This window comes from Eulemur rufifrons, chromosome 12 (genome assembly GCF_041146395.1).
Source record: "Eulemur rufifrons isolate Redbay chromosome 12, OSU_ERuf_1, whole genome shotgun sequence".
Classification (NCBI taxonomy): domain Eukaryota; kingdom Metazoa; phylum Chordata; class Mammalia; order Primates; family Lemuridae; genus Eulemur; species Eulemur rufifrons.
Window position 1 is genome coordinate 26,319,283 of NC_090994.1, and position 23,712 is coordinate 26,342,994.

Genomic DNA, 23,712 nt, shown 5'->3' on the forward strand with positions numbered 1-23,712 from the left:
ACCTTAGATCTTGGAAGCTGCATGGTGTGATAGAAGCCTAAAGAGGAACTGGCTTTGTTACTGCTTAGCTGGCTAAGTCTGACTGAGGAGTTCCTTATTACAGCAAAGCATAAGCTTTGGAGTCAGACAACTGTACTTACATAAAGTCTTAGTCTCAGATTCCTCATATGTAAAATGCATAAAATTAGGCTGAACCGTATGAAACTGCCACTTTTTTAGCAAAAAAAAAAAAAAAAGTTTTGCCTTGTGGAGTATGAGATAATGACAGTAAAGCATTTAAAATACTGCTTGGCACGCTGTATAGGCTCTCAGATGGAAGCTATAACACTTCGATTGCTAACAACTGTCAAGGAATCAGCAGAGCTATGATAAAACTTAGCCATGCCTTCATAGCATCTCAAACTCTCTTTAATCAGAGCTTTATGTGTTCCCTAGGAAGACAGGATAAATTTGGGAGCACTGCCACATGGGACACGACCACATTCACTTGAATCTGATAAACAGCTGTAGATGAGAATCAGCCTCCAACTAACTGGAGTAAGGAGGCAGCTAAGGCAAGTTCAACTCATTTCTTGGTCATTTCCAGAGTTTTCAGGGAAGGGAAAAAAAAACAGAGAGAAAAATAAGGGGAAAATAGAAAACTCCAGGACTTCCTGAAACAAAGGAGCAGCTCAGTGTCTTTTTTCCCAAGCTCATGTAGAAACTTGATGGCTACATGGATTCTACACATAATTACTCACATCCAAGGAGTTTTTAATATAATTTCCTTCATCAAGGGTAACTGGAGCTACAAAATGAAACCCCAAGAACACTGCATCATCATGCACAAAAGCATTCTGGATAAGCAGTCAAACTATAAAAATGAGGCTTAAGGTCAATTGTGTCAAAGCTTTGAAAACCTGAACATCTACAGCAAAGGTGCTCACGCCTCCAGACATTCCAGCACAGGCACCTTGTCCCCACATTCAAAGACAAGCTGCAGCCGGTCAGGCCTAAGTCAATGCAACATACACCTACTGACTTCATTCACTTGCCTAACAATGGTATAGGTCACTCAAAGTGACAGGGATTCAACAGAAACAACCTAGTACAGAATGTGGGAGCTCTGGTTTGACAAACACCCAGAGGCACCAACAGAGGAAACAAACAGAGGCACGTGAGATATATACCTATAACTTCTCTGCCCGTGGTGTAGGGAAAAAATGTTTGAAAGACCATTGAAAAAACTTCAAGTAAGATTTTTTCACATTAGCAAAATGTTAAATCATCAGGTTTGAACTGTTAACTGGTACTCTGTAAGGCATCATTAAAAACTCAATGCTGTCTCAGCAGTTCTGAGTGCTCAATGAAAAAACCTACTCTTAATGGGAAAAGGGGGCGAGTGGGTTCCTGGAACTGCAAACCAAAGTGAAGATGCATTCCAGGAAGTTAGCTTTGCGACACTCCAAATAAACGTTTCGTATTATTTGGTAGTTATGCACACCCTATGAATCGACAATTCTCTTAGGATTCCAAGGTGTGTTGCACTAGGGCTCAGGTATAACAATGTTTATAGCATTGTCCTGAGTAGCCCCAAGCTGGAACAAAATGTCCATCAACAGCAGAATGGATACACTGTTATATTCACCCAATAAAAGACTAGACAGCGATGAAAATTACCTATAGCTATACAGCACACCAATTTAATATAAAGTGAAAGCCCCAAAACACGATATGATTCCACTCATAAAAGTTCAAAAACAGGCAAAGGAAAGCTCTATTGCATGCATAGATGGTAAAGATATGAGGTAAAGCAATAAAGTGATTATCAAAAAATTCAGGCTGGGGAAAAAATATGCTGAGAAAGGAACACAGGATATGTATGGGTGAGGCAACTCCTGGGATGCTGACAATACTTTTTATCTGGTTGTTTTACTAATTCTTTAAACATGTATGTCTTATGCACTTTTCTGCATATACCTTATTGGCTACAAATTTATCAGCAGTCTGCAGAGATTCGTGCCCCTAAAAAGGTGAGGGCTCGAGAACGATCCACCTCCCCATGCGGGAAGCCGCCCTAGCCACGGGGAGGAGCAGGCCCCACGGCTGTCGGGGTCCTTACGGATCGGCGAGCCGGCGCACGCCCTCTCTTTAAGTAAAGTTTCCAGAGCCGAGGCTCAGCGGCCCGAGAAGGAACGGCGGGCTCCCCTCGCCGCGCGCCAAGCCCACCTCGAGCCACCGGACGCCTCCACGTCGGCCCTCCGCCGTCTCCAGCGACTCCCGACCGGAACCGGGCGATTCTGGGGCTCAGCCCGCGGACGCCCGAAGGAAGGCGGAGCCCCGGAGGGTGGGAGGCGGCGACGCCCCCGCCCCCGCCCCGTCAAGCCCAGCGGCGGGCGACCCACGCAGGTCGGGCCGAGCGGGTGGGCGTGGCGGGCGCGCGCTCGGCGCCCAGGCCGCGGCCCGGGGGGAGGGGCGCGTACCTCGCCAGTGCCCGGAGACCGAGGACAGGGATTGTTTCCGGGGACTGCTCCCGCCACCCCTCCCGGGCAACCACTAGCTGTGTCTTTTCTAACTTGGAGAGCGGGCGCCGGCGCACGCGCACTGCCGGGCTTCCGCGAGGCGCGTGCGGACGGCCGGAGAGGACACGCCGCCAGGCCCGGGCGCGCGCGCGCCGCGACACGCAGCGGGCGGCGGCGGCGGCGGCGGCGCGCGCGGCGGCGGCGCGCGGTCGTGCGCATTGGCGCGTCCGCCCGCCCTGGCCGCTCCTGGGAGGAGCCTGCGGGCCGCACGGGGCGGGGACGCGGAGCGGCGGGCGTGGCCGGGGCGCGCGCGGCGGGCGCGCGGCCCCGAGCGGGAGCAGAAGGAGGGGCACCGGGGTGACGCCGTGGGAACCGCTGCCAGCACCGGGGCGACAGTCGGCAGCCGGGCCGAGAAGCAGGTGGGCCGGAGGCCGAGTCTGCCGCGCGGGCCCTCCGAGCAAGCGCAGGCCGAGCGGCGGCGTCTGGTGCGGGCGGCGCCGCCAAGCCCCAGCGGGGACGATGTTCAGCGTGGAGTCGGTGGAGCGGGTGGAGCTGTGCGAGAGCCTCCTCACTTGGGTACGTGGTGGCTGGCTGGCGGCGCCGGGAGGACGCCCTCCCCAGGCCGCCTTTCCGGGATCCCCCCACGCTCGTCCCGGGGGGCGAGCGCCGGGGACGACGGTGCCGTCACATCCGGGGCCTGGGGCGGGTGAAGCCGGGCTCGTCGGTGCGGGCCGCGTCTACACCCGCGGCCGGGCCGGGGTCGGCGGGAGGCGGCGGAGCGCGGGGAGCAGGCTCGGCCCGGGGTCCGAGAGAAACTTGCGGGGCTCGAGGCGTTGGCTGCTCCGCGGGGGGCCCGGCCCGGCGGAGGCTAATGACGGGGTGCGGGCGACGCCGTAAGCAGGGCTGTCCGCGGCTGCTGAGACGCTGGCGCTCCGCTCAGCTCCAGGGACACCGGAGCCCTGGCTGTCCCCGCGCCCGGCGACGCCGGCAGAGGCGCTCGGGACCGGCTGCGGCCTCTCGCCTTTGTTGTCACGCTCGCCGGGATGAGCCCTGCCCGCTGGAAAAGAAAGGTGCTTTAAGGGAGGGTAGGAAAATAGGAACAGGCACCCAGGGACAGGGTATATAAATGCGAGACGCATTTTGGCGACCAGAAAGTAAGCGATGTGAAGCTACTTACAAAAGGCGTCAAGGGTGAACGTCTAAGTAAATCTGGAAGGTGTCTGGGAATCAGTAATGGAACTCAAAGACATTTTGAAGTAAATGCGTGTTCATTTCTAATGTCGACAGTCGTGACTTTAGCATCCTCTTCTAGAACGGGACAGTAACCCCGTGCTTACCCGTATGTCAACGAAATTCTGCTCAGGGGTGCCCTGGCTTACAAGTTCAGATCCCTGGATTACAGACTTCGCTGTCGCGCGGGAACACGTTGCTGAGAAGCATTGCCTTAGGTTGGTTCTAACAAATGTAGTAAAAATAGAGTCTGAGGATTTTATAATTCGGCTATGTCACATCACGAATCAAATTATGTCCTCTGAAGCAATATATACAAGGGTAGAGCTTAATGTATTCAGTAAGTTTTATATTAGACCATTTTGGGGGTTTGAGATTATTAGCAATGCTGTAGAGTTAACATACAGTTTACAACTCTGTTGGTTTCTACCTTTGGGCAAGGAGATGAGTTTCACTGGTGTATTTTAGAAGAGAGGAAAACTGACAAATTGCATAATGTGGCCACAGCTTGACAAGGCAGGGGAGAGATAAAGGAAAGAATTACTACATTCTTTGATGCTGTGGAAGGAATAGATTTGGCAGAGGTTGTAAACAGAAGGCTGAGGAGCTTCAGGTTTCAGTTTTTGAGTCTGTAACAAGTAGTGTCTTCCTCAATGTTGGGGGGGAAAAAGGCAAAAATGAGGAAGCTAATTTAATCTGAAGTGAGAGTGCACTGTTTAAAATCTAGGGGGAAAAAGCCATGGAAAAACAGAGGTGTATAAATGCTTCTCCACTTACAATGGGATTACAGCCAGATAACCCAGTGTAAATTGAAAATATCATGAGTTAAAAAGGCATTTAATACACCTAATCTACCGAGTATCATAGCTCAGCCTACCCTACCTTAAACATGCTTGGAACACCAACATTAGCCTACATTTGGGCAAGATCATCAAACACAAACCTATTTTATAATAAAGTGTTGAATATATCATGCAATTTATTGACTACTGAAAGTGAACAACAGAATGTTTGTATGGGTACTCAAAGTACAGCTTCTACTGAATGTGTTGTATATGTCTTTGGCATCATCATAAAGTAAAAAAAATCCTAAACTAGGCAACAATCTGTATTTGAAGGGTATTCACAAAAATATGGTAGTGCAGTTATTTGAGTGAGAAATGCTGATAAAAATATAGAGGAAAAGTCATAAAGGGAAGTTTGAAGGGACACTAACAGAACCAGACAATATGAGAGAATTTACGTAGAATCTGATAAAATATCAAGAAAATGGATAAACCATGTTACCAGCTTCAGGGAGAGGTCAAGAAATATGGTATTGTAGAATAGGCTTTTTGAAATGTCCTGGGAAACATCAAGGAAAATTTCTGGAGAGGATAAGATTAGAGATTATCAACGACAAAACTGGAGGGCAGTGTCCACACAAAGATAATACAGTTCTAAGATTTGGAAACATTTTTAAACGTATATTGAAATGTTTCCAAATAAAATTGAGATTAAATGCTGGATTTGTTTTAGTTATCATAAAAAGCAGAATAAATGTTTACATGAACGACATTTGAGGTAGCTAAACATGTACATTTAGTCTAGTAGCACCCCTCCTATCTGGAAGCCAGGACACTATTTCAAAATAGTGAACACTATTTCAAATGCTGAACACTATTTCAAAACCAAGTATAAGTGAAAGTGTACACAATAAATTCTAACATAAAGACTCCCGTTTAGAATAATTTTCTCTATTTTGTATAAACTTCTAGTCAGGTGGGTTTGTGGGGTTTTTTTGCACATGGTAGGCCAGAAGGTGACTGCAACACTCAGCAAAATACAAACAGCTGTCAGTGACAGGAGACCAAGAGCTGGAAGGTCAGTCTGGGTGATTTAGTCTTTGGTCTGGCAGCTTGATGTACTTTTAGAGCCTCCATGTTCAATTATTGAAGATCATAATTATAGTTCTGAGTATCAAATAAAAGTTCATTTTCCCTACATAGCATTTAGTCTCAGATAGGAGAGATGTATATAATCCATTTTAGAAATTCTTCCACTAGAAATGGTTAAAATACAAGCTCAGGCGCTTAAAGAGATAGGACTCTTAGTCACCTATGCAGACCTCAATTCTGTGGAACATCTCGTTACCTCAAATGCTTGATAAATTGCCATTGTATCAGAGAGCCTACTAGCCCAAGAATCATGTTCCAAGTTTTTGTTGAAAGAGGAATACTTATAGAAAGACCATGTATCATTCTGTCAATGGAAAATATTTTAAGCTTAAATCCCAAATCAAAGTGTGTGCAGCAAGCAAGTTCAGCTGGATGTGCTTGAAAGTTCCCACTGTGCCTCCTCTCCCCACCCTCTGAGTCAAAGTCTGCCCTGCCTATTATACCTGTCAAGCCTAATTTTTTGAACTGTACATGAATCTCAATGAAAAGAATGCACTTTCCCAGGTTTTAGAGACTGAAAAGAAAGAATCTAGAATGTTACCAGGTAATGACAAGAAGCTAAGTGGAGAAAGAATCGTCACTATATGATGATCAGTACACTTCTGGGAAACCCAGCAACATGAACGTATCCTTGTTATTTCCATATTACTTACTTGGCAGCCTATAAAATACCTTCTAGTGTATAGAATTAAGAAAGGTATAATTATTTTGATGGTGTTTCCCCCTCTGTCTAACTCCATTCTGCCAGCAATTTTTGTCCTGTGATGGAAGAATAAAGAAATGACTTGTATACAAAAGTTAAAGCACATTTTTTAAAAATAGAGGACAGGTTCTGACATTAGACCACCTGGATTCAAATCCTGATTTTGTTTCATACTAACTTTGGTCAAGTAACTTCACCTCTGCTTCTTGATTGCATTCACATTTAGCATTAAGTTTGCTAACTACAGCAGTGGTTCTCGTGCTTTAGCGTTTTTAAAAAATTTTTTTAAATGTTTCTGTAGATTTAGGGGGTACAGTGTTTTTTGTTACATGGATGAATTGTATAATGCTGAAGTCAAGGCCTTCAGTGTACCCATCACCAGAATAGTGTACACTGTGCCTGATAGGTAGATTTTTTATCCTTCAACCCCTCCCCACCCTCCCCCTTCTTAGTTCTTAGTGTATAAGTGTTCTCTTATCACCACATACATGTCAGTGTCTATTGTTTTTTGCCTTTTTCATGCCATTCTGACAAGGGTAGTAAAGCAGTATCTGATTGTGTTTTTAATTTGCATTTCCTTGATGATTAGTGATGTTGAGCATTTTTTCATATGTTTGTTGGCCATTTGTCTATCTTCTTTTGAAAAAAAATCTGTTCATGTCTTTTGCCCACTTTTTGATAGGGTTGTTTTTTTCTTGCTGTTTTGTTTGAGTTCTTTGTATTATAGATTTTGGATATTAGTCCTTTGTCAGATGTTTAGTGTGTGAATATTTTCTCCCATTCTGTAGATTGTCTGTTTACTGTGTTGATTATTTCCTTTGCTGTGCAGAAACTTTATAGTTTAATTAAGTTCCATGTATTTATTTTTGTTATTTTTATATTTTGCTTTTGGGGTCTTAATCATCAATTCTTTGCCTAGGCGAATGTCCAGGAGAGATTTTCCTACATTTTCTTCTAGAATTTTTATGGTTTCAGATCTTACATTTAAGTCTTTAATCCATCTTGAGTTAATTTTTGTGTATGGTAAGAGATAGGGATCCAGTTTCATTCTTCTGCATGTGGCTATCCAGTTTTCCCAGCACCATTTATTGAATAGGGTGTACTTTCCCAAGTGTATGTTTTTGTCTGCTTTGTCAAAAACCAGTTGGTTGTAGCTATATGGCTTTATTTCTGGGTTCTCTATTCCATTGCTCTATGTTTGTACCTTTTTACCAGTACTATGCTGTTTGGGTTACTGTAGCCTTGGAGTATAATTTTAAGTCAGGTAATGTGATGCCTTGAGATTTGTTCTTTTTGCTTAGGATTGCTTTGGCTATTTTCTAGATCTGTGAAAAGTGATGTTGGTATTTTGATGGGAATTGCATTGAATCTATAAGTCACCTTGGGCAGTGTGGACATTTTGACAATGTTGATTCTTCCAATCCATGAGCATGGGATGTTTTTCCATTTGTTTATTTCTTTTATGATGTCTTTCCTCAGTGTTATGTAGTTCTCCTTATAGAGATTTTTCACCTCCTTGGTTAAGTATATTCCTAGGTATTTTATTTTCTTTGTAGCTATTGTAACTGGTATTGAGTTCTTGATTTGACACTCAGCTTGACTGTTATTAGTACATAACAATGCTACTGATTTGTGTACATTGATTTTTTAACCTGAGCCTTTACTGACTTTGTCAATTCTGAGAGTCTTTCCTGCCTTAGTATTGATCAGCATCATCTAGACGGCTTGCTAAAACACTGATTGCCGGGCCCCACGCTCAGAGTTTCTAATTCTGTAGATCTGGGCTGAGGCCTGAGGTTTTGCATTTCTAGGTTTCCAGGTGACCCGGGGACCACATTTTGAGGAGCAAATGCTCTAGAGCAGGGTTTTTAAACCTTACCGTCATTTGACATTTTGAGCTGGATAATTTTTGTCGTGGGCAACGCTATGTGTATTATGTTTAATAGTAGCATTCCTTGCCTCTACCCAGTAGATGCCAGTAGCGCTCACCTAGTTGTTACACCAAGATTGTCTCCTAGGGAGCAGAATCACCCCTGGTTATGAACCACTGCTCTAGAGCAATTCTAGGTGATCTCACGCTTTACTCCTCTCATGCTTTTGTGAGGGAGGGTGAGGTGGAGGTTGGGTGGCATTATAGAGCTTCTTGGAATTAAAAGGAAGATGATGGCCCTTTGGGTAGAATTTCTTGCCTTAATACAGTCAGGTGCAGATATCTTTCAATTTTACTGTACTACATCCTGAAGTGCGCCATAGATGTTAGCTCAGAAAACTGGTAGGTGATAGATAGATTTTTAACAATTGAGATATAATTCACATACTAAACAATTCATCCTTTTAAAATATACAGTTCATTGGTTTTTAATGTGATCACAGGGTTGTACAGTCATCGCCACTGTCTAATTCCGAGAACATTGTCGTCACCCCAAAAAGAAACTCTGTAGGGATGTTTCCTTTGGGATCGACTTCACTCTCATAAGGAGGTCGACATCTCTAGTGCTCATGAGCAATTACGTATCTCAAGGGCTACTACAGAGAAAATGGTTGAATAAAGCCTCATTTTAAAAATAAAATGAAAATTTAGCTTTCTGTAAGTCCCAAGAGAAAAACAGATGAAGTCTTAATTGAGATTACTTGTATTTTTTGAATGACTTGCTTTACTGAATTGTTTCTTCTGGTTGGGCAGAGGCAGTTTTCTGATCTTGCATCCCTTCCGCTTGCAAGTGCTTAGATCCGAGGGTTCCAATGCCAAACCGGTGCCCAGCTGCGTAAGAGTTACTTGATGAGTTTGTTAAAAATAGATTCCAAGCTTTCTACACACACGCACACAGATTCTGATTCAGTCAAGGGAGCCAAGAAAGGTGCATTTTCAAGATGAAAACTTCCCAGATGATTCTTATACACATCCAGGTGTGGGGACCACTGCTCTAGATTCTCAAAATACCCGATGTGTGTTCGTTTTCTCGTTCATTCCTTAAGCGACACACCCCTCCGTTCCTGACATTTAGAAAGATGGAAGTGACAATTCCAAGGCTACACAGCAGATTGGGAGTAAACTAGGGATCAAAGTTCATTTCATTCAAAGCAACGTTTGCTGAAGACTTGTTCTGTCTCAAGCATTGTGCTCAGGTCGGTGGCAGAGAGAAAAATGAGACAGGGCCCTCATGCTCCCTGTCTTTCCTTCTAAGCAAACCTACAGGAAAGAGATGGTTTTTTCTTTGTCTTTTCTTTTTGTTTTGAAAATGGGTCCATTAACTTTGCAACTGTCAAATGAAAGCAGGTTCTTATTTCTTTTAAAATTATTACCACATCACCAGTGAGGAGGCAGCTGGAGGTGGTACGGAGTTTATTTGTTCCATTTATTTGTTTACTAATCATTTATTGAACCTGTAGCAAGTATCAGGTTAGTGTCAGGGGGTGGCTTGGAAGGACCCTAAGTAAAAACTCCTTGCTCTGGGGATCTTGTAATAATTCCCTTGGCCTCTGCCACCACAACTATCTCTGCCCGTAAGACTCCTCTACGTAAAATGTAAAGCTCCTGACTGTGCTGTTCATAGTTTGTTTTTGTTTTTAATGTTTGATAGATGATGTGGTGCAGAGAAGTGGACACTCACTCACTGTTAGTAAGAGAGTAAATTGTTACAGCATTTATTTTTTTTTTTTTTTTTTTTTTTTTGTTGAGACAGAGTCTCACTTTGTTGCCCAGGCTAGAGTGAGTGCCGTGGCGTCAGCTTAGCTCACAGCAACCTCAGACTCCTCGGCTTAAGCGATCCTACTGCCTCAGCCTCCCGAGTAGCTGGGACTACAGGCATGCGCCACCATGCCCGGCTAATTTTTTCTATATAGATTTTTAGTTGTCCATATAATGTCTTTCTATTTTTAGTAGAGACGGGGTCTCGCTCAGGCTGGTCTCGAACTCCTGACCTTGAGCGATCCACCCGCCTCGGCCTCCCAGAGTGCTAGGATTACAGGCGTGAGCCACCGCGCCCGGCCTGTTACAGCATTTATTAAGGACAGTTTAGCAATTTGATCAGAAACCTTAAAATGTGCATACACTTTGAGCCAGCGATTTTACTTCTTTCCAAACCCAATAAATAAAAATATATGTACAGACACATGGCCGCCTGAGTGTCATTCCCAGGGCTCCCATTGTCACTGCCTAGTTAGCCTCCTGTGTGTTAATGTGTAAAGCTACTCAGGTAGCTCTCCTGCCTGGTTCCCGCCAGTCCTTTCTTACCGACGCCAGTGTGATCTTTATAGAACTCGCATCTCGTGGCCTCACCTCGAGCTTCAAATCCTGTGCTTACTTTACTCTTGGGATAAAGTCCTAATGTGTGCATAAGGTGCTGCTTCCCTCCTTAGCCCTATCTTTTGGTTTTACTTTTCCCCATTCCATCTGTGCCTCCAGTTCTTACCCACCCCTCAATCCCTACCAAGCTGTTGTTCATTCCTTGATTGCATCCTGCTCTCACTTCTAGTCTTTGTGCTTGCTGTTTATGCTTCCTGTTAGACTGTTTATTTTGCTAAGCTATACATTCCAGGAAAGAATGGCCTATGTCTGTCTATTCTCAGTGATTTATTTCCTTCTAAATCCTGCGTGCACTCCTGGGCATAAGCATTGTTGACTCCGCCACATTTTCTTGTAGAAATAATTTCTACTATTAGGAAAAGTACAGCATTTCTTGGCCTTATCATGTTGACAGGTACAAAGTTCTAATTCAGAATATATTTGAAATCAAAATAAATTGAATATCTAACCTAACCATAGTAAGTGTGACTTCTGCGTCTGTATAGAGATATTTTGGGTGTGAGTTAGAGAAACCTCAAATCTAGCCAGGCTTAAACGATAAAGACATATACTTTGGACTGGAGAGGTGGCTCACACCTGTAATCCTAGCACTCTGGGAGGCCAAGGTGGGCAGATTGTTTAAGCTCAGGAGTTCGAGACCCGCCTAGGCAAGAGTGAGACCCCATCTCTACTAAAAAAATAGAAAGAAATTAGCTGGACAACTAAAAATATATATAAAAAATTAGCCGGGCATGGTGGCGCATGCCTGTAGTCCCAGCTACTCGGGAGGCTGAGGCAGAAGGATCGCTTGAGCCCAGGAGTTTGAGGTTGCTGTGAGCTAGGCTGACGCCACGGCACTCTAGCCTGGGCTACAGTGTGAGACTCTGTCTCAAAAAAAAAAAAAAGGACATATACTTCACATAATAGAGGAGTCAAGATATTTTAATTCAGTGGTTCAGTTTTTACCTTAAGGACTCAGTTCTTTCTGTCCCTCTTTGCCTTTCACTGCATTATGACTGATTCCCTTGGTACTCACAGGATGATGCAGTAAATAGAGGCAGCAGTATTATTCACATTAAGAGAAGGTTGACTTTTCTTCCCCAGAAGTATCTCCTTGGTTCAAATTGTCTTTGCCCTGTGTGTCCCTCAGTTAGTCACTGGTAGATGGGAAGAAGGCACCATGATTTTCCAGATTGGTCATCTGGGAGCAGAATTGATGCTGGAGGTCTCTCAGTGTCCACCACAATTTCTCTTTTACCAGTGGGGGAAAATTACAATAATAATCTGCAGGAAATTTCCCATATGGGAAAAAGTTTCCAGCTGTTTTCCTTTTAAAAATTAATTCCAGCCCCCAAGATGAGATAATCACAAAAAGAAGCCTAAGAAATCTTCTGTATGGGTAACCATAGAATCTCTCCCCCTCCTCCCTTTTTTTTCCTTCAGATCCAGACATTTAATGTGGACGCACCATGCCAGACTGTGGAAGATTTAACGAATGGGGTTGTGATGGCCCAGGTTCTTCAAAAGATGTAAGAATGAATTACTGATTTTTATGTATGTTCTTAGATGTGGATATTTATTAGATTGAAAACGTGGATTAAAGAAAGTGCTTACATGAAACTTGCATGTAGAATAAGCACTGTGAGCAGCAGTGATAATTTCAATGACACTTACTTGTTAGGTATACGCTGGTTACAAGTTTAATTGAAGCTGTAATTTTTACTGTACTCCAATGGTTTTAATAGAATTATTTGTTCTTGGCAGAAATTTTCATGTTAGTGGTCAGATTTTGCCATTGTAGGAGAATCTAAGAGGCTTTCTTTAGAATTTTTCCCAAATGTCATCTTATCAGTGAGGCCTTCCCTGACCACCCAAATAAAATAGCAACAACCACTCCCTACCCTTTATCCCCCTTAACCTTTTGTGTTCTTCTCCTAAGGATGTAACACCATCTGATGCACTGTATATTTGGTTGTTCATTTAGCTGCCTCCCTGCCACCCCAGATACATACACAGAATTTAAGCTCCCGTGGAGCCATGGAATTTGTTTTGCTCACTGTTGTATCCTAGCAACTAGGAAAATGCCTAGTTTTTGGCTGAACCATATGAAATTGCTTTTCCTTACAGGTCAGAATGGTCAAATATCAGCGATTTCTCATGGTTCAATCAACATTGTGGGTGTTCATGTTTGTTGAATAACTAAAGCAATGTTTGGGATATGTAAAACATACCTGATTCTTTCTTTCTAAATACTTTGAAAACTAATAGTTGTGAAGTTGCTATTATATGACTATAAACTTTTGACCTAGAAATTTTTTTAAATAAATTATTATATATGAATTTAAGAAGTCATTGGGTTTGGTGTGATTTGGGGATACTCTTATATTTTGAAGTCCTGAGCACTTGTCAGCCTGATAACACTAAAAGGTTTATGTATGACTACCTGGGATGTCTTGCAGTTCTTTTGAGAGTCAGTATCATTGTTAAATGAATTCTTGGTGTTACTTTGTAGTTAGTTACATAGAGTTGTCCATCTGAGAAGTAGCTCAGATACTTCCATTTCAGAGAATCTGTCTGTTTGCTTTTAGAAATGGGAACTCAGTGTTTGGAAACTATAGTTGTTTTCACTTTCTTCTATAACTTAAAATGCATGGCACATTTCTCTAGACATAGAGGCATACAGGTTTTTTGATGGCACTCAGGAAGGCTCATTGGAAACGTGGCCTGCCCTGGGTCTAGCACTCTGAGAATAGTGATCTTATAATTTTCATGGTCACATGAATGGTACCCTAATAAATTTTAGCTTTTCCCACTCTAGAGAGTTTCTTTGAAGTTCCTAATAAAAATTATTTTTGGGCATGTGGGCCTAGCTAAGTGAACTTTCCAGGTATGTGTCATAAGTGAATTTTTTGCTTAAGCTAATTTGAGTAGGATTTCTATCATTTGCAGAAACCAGAAGAAAGAATGTATATGTTTATTGGTTTATCAAAACAAGATCTCAGGAACATGACAAGGATGCTCACACTCACCACTTCTATTCGGCATAGTACTAGAAGTCCTTGCCAGAGCAGTGAGGCAAGAAAAAAATAAAAGACATACAAATTGGAAAGGAAGAAGTGAAATTGTCACTGTTTCCTGACAACATGAAATTATACATATTAATAAAAAACCATAAAGACTCCACCAAAAACTGTTAGAACTAATATATGAGTATAGTAAAGTTGTAGGATGCAAAATCAACATACAAAAATCAGTAGCATTTTTATACACTATCAGTGAACTATCTGAAAAAGAAATCAAGAAAACAATCCCATTTACAATAGCTACCAAAAAAATTAAAATATTTAGGAAGAAATTTAACCAAGGTGGGGAAAGATCCGTACATTGAAAACTATAAAACACTGATGAAAGAAATTGAAGAAGTCACAAATAAATGGAAAGCTATTCTGTGTTCATGGATTGGAAGAATACTGTTAAAATGTCCACACTACCCAAAGCAATTTACAAATTCAGTGCAATCCCTATCAAAATTCCCTTGATATTTTTCATACAAACAAAAAGCAATTTGAAAATGGAACCACAAAAAGACCCCAAATAGCAAAGCAGCCATGAGCAAAAAGAACAAACCGTACTACCTGATTTTAAACTATATTGCAAAGCTGTGATAATTCAAATGACACAGTACTGGCATAAAAGTAGCCATTTCAACTAATCCAACAGAATAGAGAACCCAGAAATGTACCCATGCTTCTAAAGTCAGTTGATTTTTCACAAAGATGCCAAAAACACAAAATGGGAAAAGGACAGTCCTTCAGTAAAGGGTGTTGGGAAAAGGTTATCCACATGCAGAAGAATGAAAGTAGACCCTTACCTCTTACCATATACAGAAATCAACTCAAAATAGATTCAAGACTGAAACATACCACCTGAAATTGTAAAACTACTAGAAGAAGACGTAGGGGAGAAGTTTCTTGACATTGTTCTGGGCAATGATTTTTTTTTTTGGAGACAGAGTCTCACTCTGTTGCCCAGGCTAGAGTGCCGTGGCGTCAGCCTAGCTCACAGCAACCTCAAACTCCTGGGCTCAAGCAGTCCTTCTGCCTCAGCCTCCCAAGTAGCTGGGACTACAGGCATGAGTCACCATGCTCTGCTAATTTTTTATATATATATTTTTAGTTGTCCAGCTAATTTCTTTCTATTTTTTTAGTAGAGACGGAGTCTCGCTCTTGCTCAGGCTGGTCTTGAACTCCTGACCTCAAGTAATCCTCCCACCTTGGCTTCCCAGAGTGCTAGGATTATAGGCATGAGCCACCGCACCTGGCCAATTTTTTTAATTTGATCCCCAAAGCACAAGCAACAAAAGCTTAGGTACACAAATGGTATTACATCAAATTAAAAAGCTTCTGCATGGCATAGGAAGCAAGGAAACAATCAATAGAGTGAAGAGACAAACTATTTGTAAGACATACATTAGATGAGGGGTTAATATCCAAAATATAGAAGGAACTCAAACAACTGAATAGCAAGAGAACAAATAACTTGATTAAAAATGCACAAAGGACCTGAATAGATATTTCTCAAAAGAAGACATGCAGATGGCCAACAGGTATATGAGAAAATGCTCAACATCAGTCATCACCAGGGCAATGCAAATTAAAACCACAGTGAGCTATCACCTCACGCCTGTTAAAATGGCTATTATCAAAAAGATGAAAGATGAGTATTGGCAAGATGTGGAGCAAAGGGAACCCCCTGTACACTGTTGGTGGGAGTGTAAATTAGTATAGCTGTTACGGAGAACTGTACAAAACACTAGAAATTGAATTGCCATACAATTCAGCGATTCTACTTCTGTGTATCTAGCCAAAGGACTTGAAGTTGGTGTATTGAAGTGATGTCTGCACGCCCATGGTCACTGCAACATTATTAAGAAAGCCAAGTTATGGAATCAACATAAGTGTCTATTAACAGGTGGATGGATACACAATGGAGTACAATTTAGCTTTTAGAAAGAAGGAAATTCTGTCATTTGTAACAACATAGGTGAACCTGGGGCACATGATGCCAAGTGAAATAAGCCAGACACGGAAAGACAGATGCCATCTTGCTTGTTTGTGGAATCTAAAACAACTGAACTGAGAAGCAGAGAGTTGAATGGTGGTTACTGAGGCTTGGGGAAGTGGGGGATGGGGAGATGATGGTCAGAGGGCACAAAGTTTCAATTAGACAGGAGGAATACGGTTTTTGAGATTTACTGGATGGCATGGTGACTCTAGTTAATAATAATGTATTATGGATTTTTAAAAAAAGAATAAATTTCAAATGTTCTCACCATGAAAAAGGATAAGTATTTGAGGTGATTCGTGTTACAATAATTAGCTAGATTTAGTCAGTCCACTTTGTGTTTGTTATGTATAACGTTGCTTTGTACCCCATAAATACACGTAATTATAATTTGTCTATTCCCAATGACAATAATTAAGTGGAAAAAAAAAAAAGATCGTAACATACATTGTATTCTGCAAAGTGGTTGTTTTAACTTACCAAAGTCTTGTGGGCATATATCTTATCGATACTTAGTTTTCTATCTTTTCCCTCCCAGAATGCCTTCGTTTTTTCCTTATTCCTGTTTTTGAGATATATCACAAACAGAAAAGCATACCAAAAACAAGTGATACGTTTGTGTATATGTGTTATGTGTCTGTATCTCCTTGTAACCACCAGCCAGAATGAGGTATAGAACATTTCTGGTTACCTGATGGCTCCCCTGATTAATACGCCTCATGCCAAAGATAGCCATGATTCTGACTTCTACACCATTCATTAGTTTTGCCTGTTCTTGAACATCTTATAAATGGAATCATACAGTATATACTCCTTTGTGTTTGTCTTCTTCCATTCAATATAGTGTCTGTGACATTCATCCATATTGTTGCATAATATCTGTTTTAAGTAGTTGTATAATATATCCAACCTCACCAACATTTGATTACTTCTTTGTCAGTTTGATATTTATTGAATGGCTGCTCTGTGTCCAGCACTGCTGATAGGGGGACGAGCCAGGCAGACGTGATGTCCACCCTCAGCATTTATAGCATGGGGAAAAAAACATTTTAATTAACCATAAGATCAAAATTGCTGTTTTGACAAATGCTTCCGAGAAGAAGTACACAGTGTCATGAAAGTTTACAACAGATATATTTAACTTAGTCTAGGACATCGTGAACATGTAAACTGAGTCAATACAGGGTGTCCCAAAAGTTGCCATACATGAAGAAAATAGGAAATTGTAGCTAAACGTACCTTTATTTACAAAATATTCATTATGAAATTTTACAGAATTTTTCCTTTGTATGGAGACTTTTGGGACACCCTGTAAATGTAAGCGAAATCTGAAAGGTGGCTCTGAGAGTTCTTAGCAGAGGGCGGAGCGTGTGCAGAGGCGCTGCAGGGTGGAGGGGTGCGGTGAACACTGCTGCTGAAGGGACAGCTGGGAGCGGGCACAGCAGAGAAGGGGAGTGTGGTGCAACGTAAGGAGGGGAAGGCCCAGACCGTGCAGAGCCTTGTGTCTGCCTTCTAAGGGCCATGAGAAGCAATTGAGGGGTCATGCAGGTAGGAGATGAGGATTAACACAGTCGATTGACATTTCGAAAATACTCTGGCTACGGGTATAAAATGAATTGGAAGAGATCAGGGTGATGAGGGATGATTAGTTGGAAAGGAGTTTGTGGTAATTCCGAAGGGAGATGATGGTACCTTGGACCAGGAAGTGGTGAAGGAGATGAAGACAAGTGGATGGACTCAAAATGGTACATAAAAGCAGCAGATTTTGATGATTGGTATGGGCGTGGTAAGTAAAAGAGAAGTGTCAAAGTTGACTTTTTAGTTTCTGACTTAAGCAGATACACAGAAGAGGGTGCAGACCACTGATACGGGAACACTGAAAGATGATTGGCTGTGGAGGGTGCTGGATGGATCATGAGTTTGGTTTGGGGGACATTGAATCTGAGTGGTATCGATACATCTAGAGGGAATGTCAAGTTGGCAATTGACGGTGCAGGTCTAGAGTTCGGAAGCGGAGTCCAGACTGTAGGTATCTATCTGGGTGTCTCTTAGTTGAAGCCCTCAGTTTGCATTAGATCACTGAGGGGACAATATTAGGTAAGAAGAAAGAAATACGTAACCTGAGCCTGGAAGAACTTTGACCTTATTGTTGGTGAGAGCATCATCCAGCAGAGGGGTCAGAGGTAGGAAGAGAGCCAATGCAGTGGGGGTGCCCGGTGAGAATGTTACTGGAAATATCAACACTTTTTGTTTTGTCTGAGGTGGTAATTTTATCAAATATGAATGGATCTGAATATGCTTATTGTTTGTATAATTTTTTTAAATTTCTGTCTGATACTTTTATTCATTTTCTATTTGTTCATCCGGTTTCCAACTTTCAAAATTTTGTTGCTGGTCTTCTCTTTTTGTCTGTGTAGGTTCATGTCCCCTACTTAGTTTCTTAAAAATTAATAGACTTTGTTTTTTAGAGCTATTTTATACTCACAGAAAAGTGTGTGGAAAAGAGCTTCTGTATGAGGCGATGAAAAAGTTCTGGAGAGGAACAGTAGCAGTGGCTGCACGATAGTGTGAATGCACTTGCTGCCATTTTACAGTTTTTAAAAGTTTTAAAAAATTGAGCAGAAAATACAGTGAGTTCCCACATAACCCCTGCCCCACCGAACATGCAGCCTCCGTCTGCTGTCAGCATCTCACACCAGAGCGATACATTTGTTACAACCAATGGACCAACGCCGACACATTGTCACCCAGAGTCCATAGAGTACACGAGGGTTCGCTCTTGCTGTTGCACGTTCTTTGGGTTTTGACAAATGCATGTCATGTATCTACCACTGCAGTGTAACACAGAGCGGTTTCTCTAAATCTCCTCTGTGCTCTGCCTACTCATCCCTCCCCCAACACCCCTGGCAACCCTGATCTTTTTCCTGTCTCCATAGTTTTGCCTTTTCCAAACGGTCACATAGCTGGAATCACGCAGTACGCAGCCTTTTTCCGATTGACTTCTTTGACTTAGCTATATACATTTAAGGCTCCTCCATGTCTTCTCTCGGCTTGGTGGCTTATTACTTTTTAGACACCCTCCCCTTTTGTTGTAGCTTTATTGAGGTGAATACACAATAAATGACACATTTTAAAGTATACTATAATTGGAGAAATTTTGACCTGTGTATATGTTTGTGAAACTATCCCCACAATCTAGAAAACGAATATATCCATCACTGCCAAGTGTCCTCATGCCCCTTGGTAATCCCTTCTTTCCTGATAACCGTTTCTCGTCCTCAGGCAGCCACTGATCTGCTTTCTGTCACTATAGATTATTAGATGCCACAGGCTTCGTGTGCCACTCATGCCAGCAGGGCACTCCTTACACTGCTTCCGGGCCACTTTCCTTCATTGTCCCAAAAGCCCTGTAATTTTGCATCTATGACATCATCCACTACCCTTCGTTGTTGGTATAATTCCCTGCCATTTCCCAACAGCTGGAATCCTGGCTCACTGCCACTCTTGTCCAGATTCTTGGTGATTTGAATATGTACCTTTATGATCCTCTGTGTCCTTGCCTATCAGTTTCTTGGAACTCTTTTCAATTAATCACATCTTCCACCCAGCTTCATCCACTCACTCCCGTGGTTACGCCCTGTACCTCTTGATTACCAGCAATACATAATCCCTTCATAATCTCAGTTTTCCATTTACCACTGTCCGATCACTACTTTCTAGTACCGAGACCCCAGTAATTCTTCAGTTCTCTGGTACCAGTGGATCTCAGCACGGCCTTCACCTTCACGCTGCGCTCTCTCTCTCTCTCTCTCCTCTTATTCAGCTGAGATTCCAGGTCAATCATAGTCGCTCCCTTGTACCCATAATCACACCCACATTTTTAGGTCTTCTCATACTTCTTTGCAATTGTTTGACAAACCCACAGCTCTGATTAACTCTAATGTCTGGCCTGTTCTGTTTCTCACCAGTGCAGCTGAGCCTGGCTGGAAAAACACACAAACATGCTGATGGGTCTCGTCTTTAATTTCTTACCAGGAAACCCCAGGTGTTACCTCGTGGAATCCAGCATCACACCGTATTTCCTGAGTTCTTTCACTCCCACTCTTCTGGATGACTGTCTCATCTCTCTCCTCAGCCTCCAGTACCTCCTCTCTTCTCTGTCTCTCCTCTGTCCCCTTACAAGTAGGATACATCTTACTTCTAAGAAAGTTGGAACAGACACCTGTAAAAGAACATTTCCATAGAATCCCATGGCTGTGTTTACCCACCTGGCAGCATCTGTTTGCTTCCTGTGACCACATATGAGCTGTAGGATTTGGGAGAGGGTCCCATCTTCAAGCCAGTCCCTGCCTTTTGTGTACTGGATCCCACTGCCTCTCACCTACTCAGGACCTTCACTTTACCAATTCTCCACTCTTTCCTACACCGTCAATTTTCCCTTCTTTAAAAATGTTTCTCTTGATCTTACATCTCTCTGTCATGATTCCATTTCTCCTCCCCTTTGGAGCAAAACTCCTTTGAAGAATAGTCTATACTCAATTGTCTGGATTCTTCTCCTGCTTTCTTAAATTCATTTCAATCAGGCTTTTGTTCCCACCGTTATATTAAAACTGCACTTGTCAGGGCTACCAATGATCTAAATATTGCTAGTGGCCCATTCTCAGTGCTCCTCTTAACCTGCCAGCATCATTTGATAACATTCATCCTGTTTACCTCCTTGTGACACTTTTTAAATTTGGCTCCCAGGATACTGGAGTGATTCTTTAGTAAATCAGATTTGCTGCTTAGAACCCTACATTGCTGTCCCATTTCACCCAAGGTAGGAGCCAGAGTGCTGACAGTAGTGTATAAGATTCTAAGTGCTCAGGACCCCTTGTCACCACTCCGACCTCGTGACCTAGTGCTCTGTGCGGCAGTGGCTCCTTGCTCCTTCTCAAGCACGTCAGGTGTCTCCTGCGTTGCGGCTTGTGCATGGCCTTTGCCTCTGCCTCTCCAGCGGCTGTTCACCTCCCCCTCTTCTTCCCCCCCTTCCAGCCTGTACTGACATTCGTCAGTGTCTCAGTATAGTCCACCCTGCTAATATTGCCACCTCCCTGACTCTCCCATCCCCTTGTCCTGCAAGGTAGTAGGTGTTCAGAAAATGTTGGTTGAATGAATGAATGTGGGATTATACAACTTAACTTTAAAATTAAAAGAAAGCAACTTTATCTTCTTTTGGCCTTTGTCTTCAGGAAGGGTTCACCACTCTCATTTTCCATCAGCAGTTTCCCTGACACCAGTGGGTGTCCTGTAGTTCAGTCCTGACACTATCTGAGTTAGCTCAGGCCGCACAAGTTAAGGGCAAAGTTCTTCAATTCTGACACTACGTAGAGTTAGTAGGGAAAAGAAAAGAACTTTGATCTGAGAAATGTGAGAACTTTTAGATTATCAGGCCCAGAGAGACATTGAAATGAGACAGCAATCACATCCTACTCCCCCCTTGAGCTATGTATTCATCTCTTAAAACTGCTTGCTATAATGCTACACCAGAAAGTATATCCCACAGCCTATAACTTAACAATGTACAGCCGATCACTAATGAATATTATTTATGTAAACCAATGAGAATTTCTGACAGACAACTTTGTATCAGCCCACTCTCTATCTCTTTTTTTTTGCCTTTAAAAACCTGCTTGTGGGCCCTGCACAGTGGTTCACGCCTGTAATTCCAGCACTTTGGGAGGCCAAGGCAGGAGAATCAGTTGAGGCCAGGAGTTCAAGACCACCCTGGGTTGAACATAGCAAGACCCTGACTCTACAAAAAATTAAAAAAAAAAAAAAAACCACCAAAACCCTGCTGTAAGAAAGGCCAAACAGAGCTCGCATACAAGGTTGTTTGGGACTGAGTCTTCTGAGCAGCTGTCTTCAATTTGGTTCAAGTAAGCTCTTTAAATTATATTTTGTGTCTCAACCTCTTCCTTTTAGGTTAGCACAGACCCCACAAGCTGAAGTTAGGGCCTTAGTCCTACAGGGCAGCCACCTGAAAATGGAGTCCTCCGTTCACCCACACTTCTGCCCAGCCAACTACAAATTTGGGGCATCCTATGATCCCCCCCAAGTTGGACAATTTTTTAGAATGACTCATAGAACTCAGGAAAGCACTATAATTACAGTTACAGTCTTATTGAAAAGTATGCAGCTCAGTAGCAGCCACTGGAAAAGACGCGTAGGGCGAGGAGTGGACTGGGGGTGGCACACAGCTCCATGCCCTCGGGCACACCAGCCTCCCTGCACACTGAGCGTTCACAACCTGGAAGCTGGTCCAACCCTGTTGTTTACAGAGCTTATTTAGGGTTTCATTACGTAGGCATCATTGAAATCCCTGCCCATGTGATTGAACTCAATCTCCAGTCTCTCCCTTTCTCAGTGGGCTGCAAGTTCCAGCCTCTGGTCTCCTGGCTGGCTCCTCTCAGACCAGCCCCCATCCTGTAGCAGTCCAGGGGCCCCACAGTGAATCACTTCCTTAGCATAAACTCGGGTATGGTCGGAAGGGGCTCAGTATGAGTTACAAAAGACATTCCTATCACTCAGGAAATTCCAAGGGTTTTAGGGGATCAATGCCAGGAACTGGGGACACAGACCAAAGATATTTTTTACTATACCACAACTACATGCTGGTTGAAAGAGTAAGGTCAGAAGTAACAATTTGTGCCTCTAAGTGCCATCAGTTTTGTTTTCAAAGTTCAAGAAGGGGAAGGAGAATAGATGAGACCAGAGGAGATGCAGTGAAGGTCAAGCAGAGACCATGGTGTAGAGCCTCATAAATATTAGTAGATACTTTTAATTTTATAGCACACTGAAGTACCTGTCCTTGGTTTGGAATCTATCCCTTATGTACCTGTATTGTTTGTCTTAGCAGGGGCTAAGCATAATTTGCTATATTTTTGTTGTTATTATGGATGTGAAATTTAATTATTATAGTCAACTCTTTAATACACATTTAATGGCAGAGGACCAAGATGATTATTTTAGGTAATTAAGACATCATTAAGAATAGTCATACCTAAGTATCTGTAAAAAATACTAAAAGTTTGCTAATAGAAATGCCCTGTTAAGAAATGGACCCAAAATACGCTTGTTTTGGATCCCATCTTAATTTGCATTTCATTAAGAAAATTACTTTGCATAAATAATTATAGCAGTAGAAATAAAATTTAATTTTTTGGTTTCTGTGAAGGCGTTTGACTGCAAGAAGACAATATATTTCTGGAATTACATTGAGGATCAAGATTAATGGACTTTTTCTTTAGCTTAGGCTGTGACTAATATATAAGTTACAGACAAGTGAGTGTGTTACTGGCAAAATTTAAGGAAATGATTTTGTATGTTTTCTTTTTTTCTTAGTAGGAGTCAATACATAGTAAGAAGCTAAAGATAGCCTCTTACTCATGAAGTAAGATTATCAGTTGTTCTTTACATGTCTGTGCAGAACTGTCATCCATTAAGAGTTTTGAGAAAATTACCTTTATGTTGTTTGATTCTAGCCTGAGATCATTAATGAAGGGGTCCTTAGAAAACATTGCTGAAACTGTAACCTACTTATAGAAATAGAAGTTATGGCTAGGTACCTGCATATGGAGTCAAAGTTTATTACTAGGAAAAGTTACACTGAACATAAGAAAAGTTGTAGACTACTATTCTTGCTATGTTCTGCCTAAGTAGTAGCTTGGCAATAGGAGAGTGTTACTTTACCCAATTTACTGAGAAACTGCTGTGTCCCCGACATGAGGTGTTGGGCAGGACGGCAGTGAATGAAACAATGCCTGCCCTTAACGAACTAGAATGTTGCGAGTGATGCTGAGCTTTTTCTGCTTGTGTGACCGAGTTTACTGAACGTAGGGAGATAATTAGCCACAGGACCTTTGTGTGGTTTTGCTAGAACCAGTCATGTATTGCATTCTACTGATCTTTTTTAACAAAAATGATTGTACTAACAACTCTGCCACTTAATTA

General features: G+C 42.3%; 2 protein-coding genes across 5 annotated transcripts in view; one reads left to right on the forward strand and one right to left on the reverse strand.

Moving 5' to 3' along the window:
* RNF170 (ring finger protein 170) overlaps window positions 1-2,503 on the reverse strand; it is a 35,155-nt gene extending 32,652 nt beyond the window's left edge. Inside the window, exon 1 of one of the 4 annotated variants that reach the window (XM_069485314.1) lies at window positions 2,463-2,503. The gene's annotated coding sequence lies outside the window, so the exon portion shown is untranslated. Of the gene's footprint in view, window positions 1-1,959; window positions 2,020-2,208; window positions 2,216-2,462 lie in introns of those variants that run through there. The other 3 variants (XM_069485317.1, XM_069485316.1, XM_069485315.1) reach the window with 3 other exon arrangements.
* A 371-nt stretch (window positions 2,504-2,874) lies between these two features.
* Window positions 2,875-23,712, forward strand: part of HOOK3 (hook microtubule tethering protein 3) — a 96,501-nt gene continuing 75,663 nt past the window's right edge. The window contains exons 1-2 of the mRNA XM_069485030.1: window positions 2,875-3,077; window positions 12,100-12,185. Of these exons, the coding sequence (XP_069341131.1) occupies window positions 3,021-3,077; window positions 12,100-12,185 (143 nt within the window). The 5' untranslated portion in view covers window positions 2,875-3,020. The remainder of the gene's footprint in view (window positions 3,078-12,099; window positions 12,186-23,712) is intronic.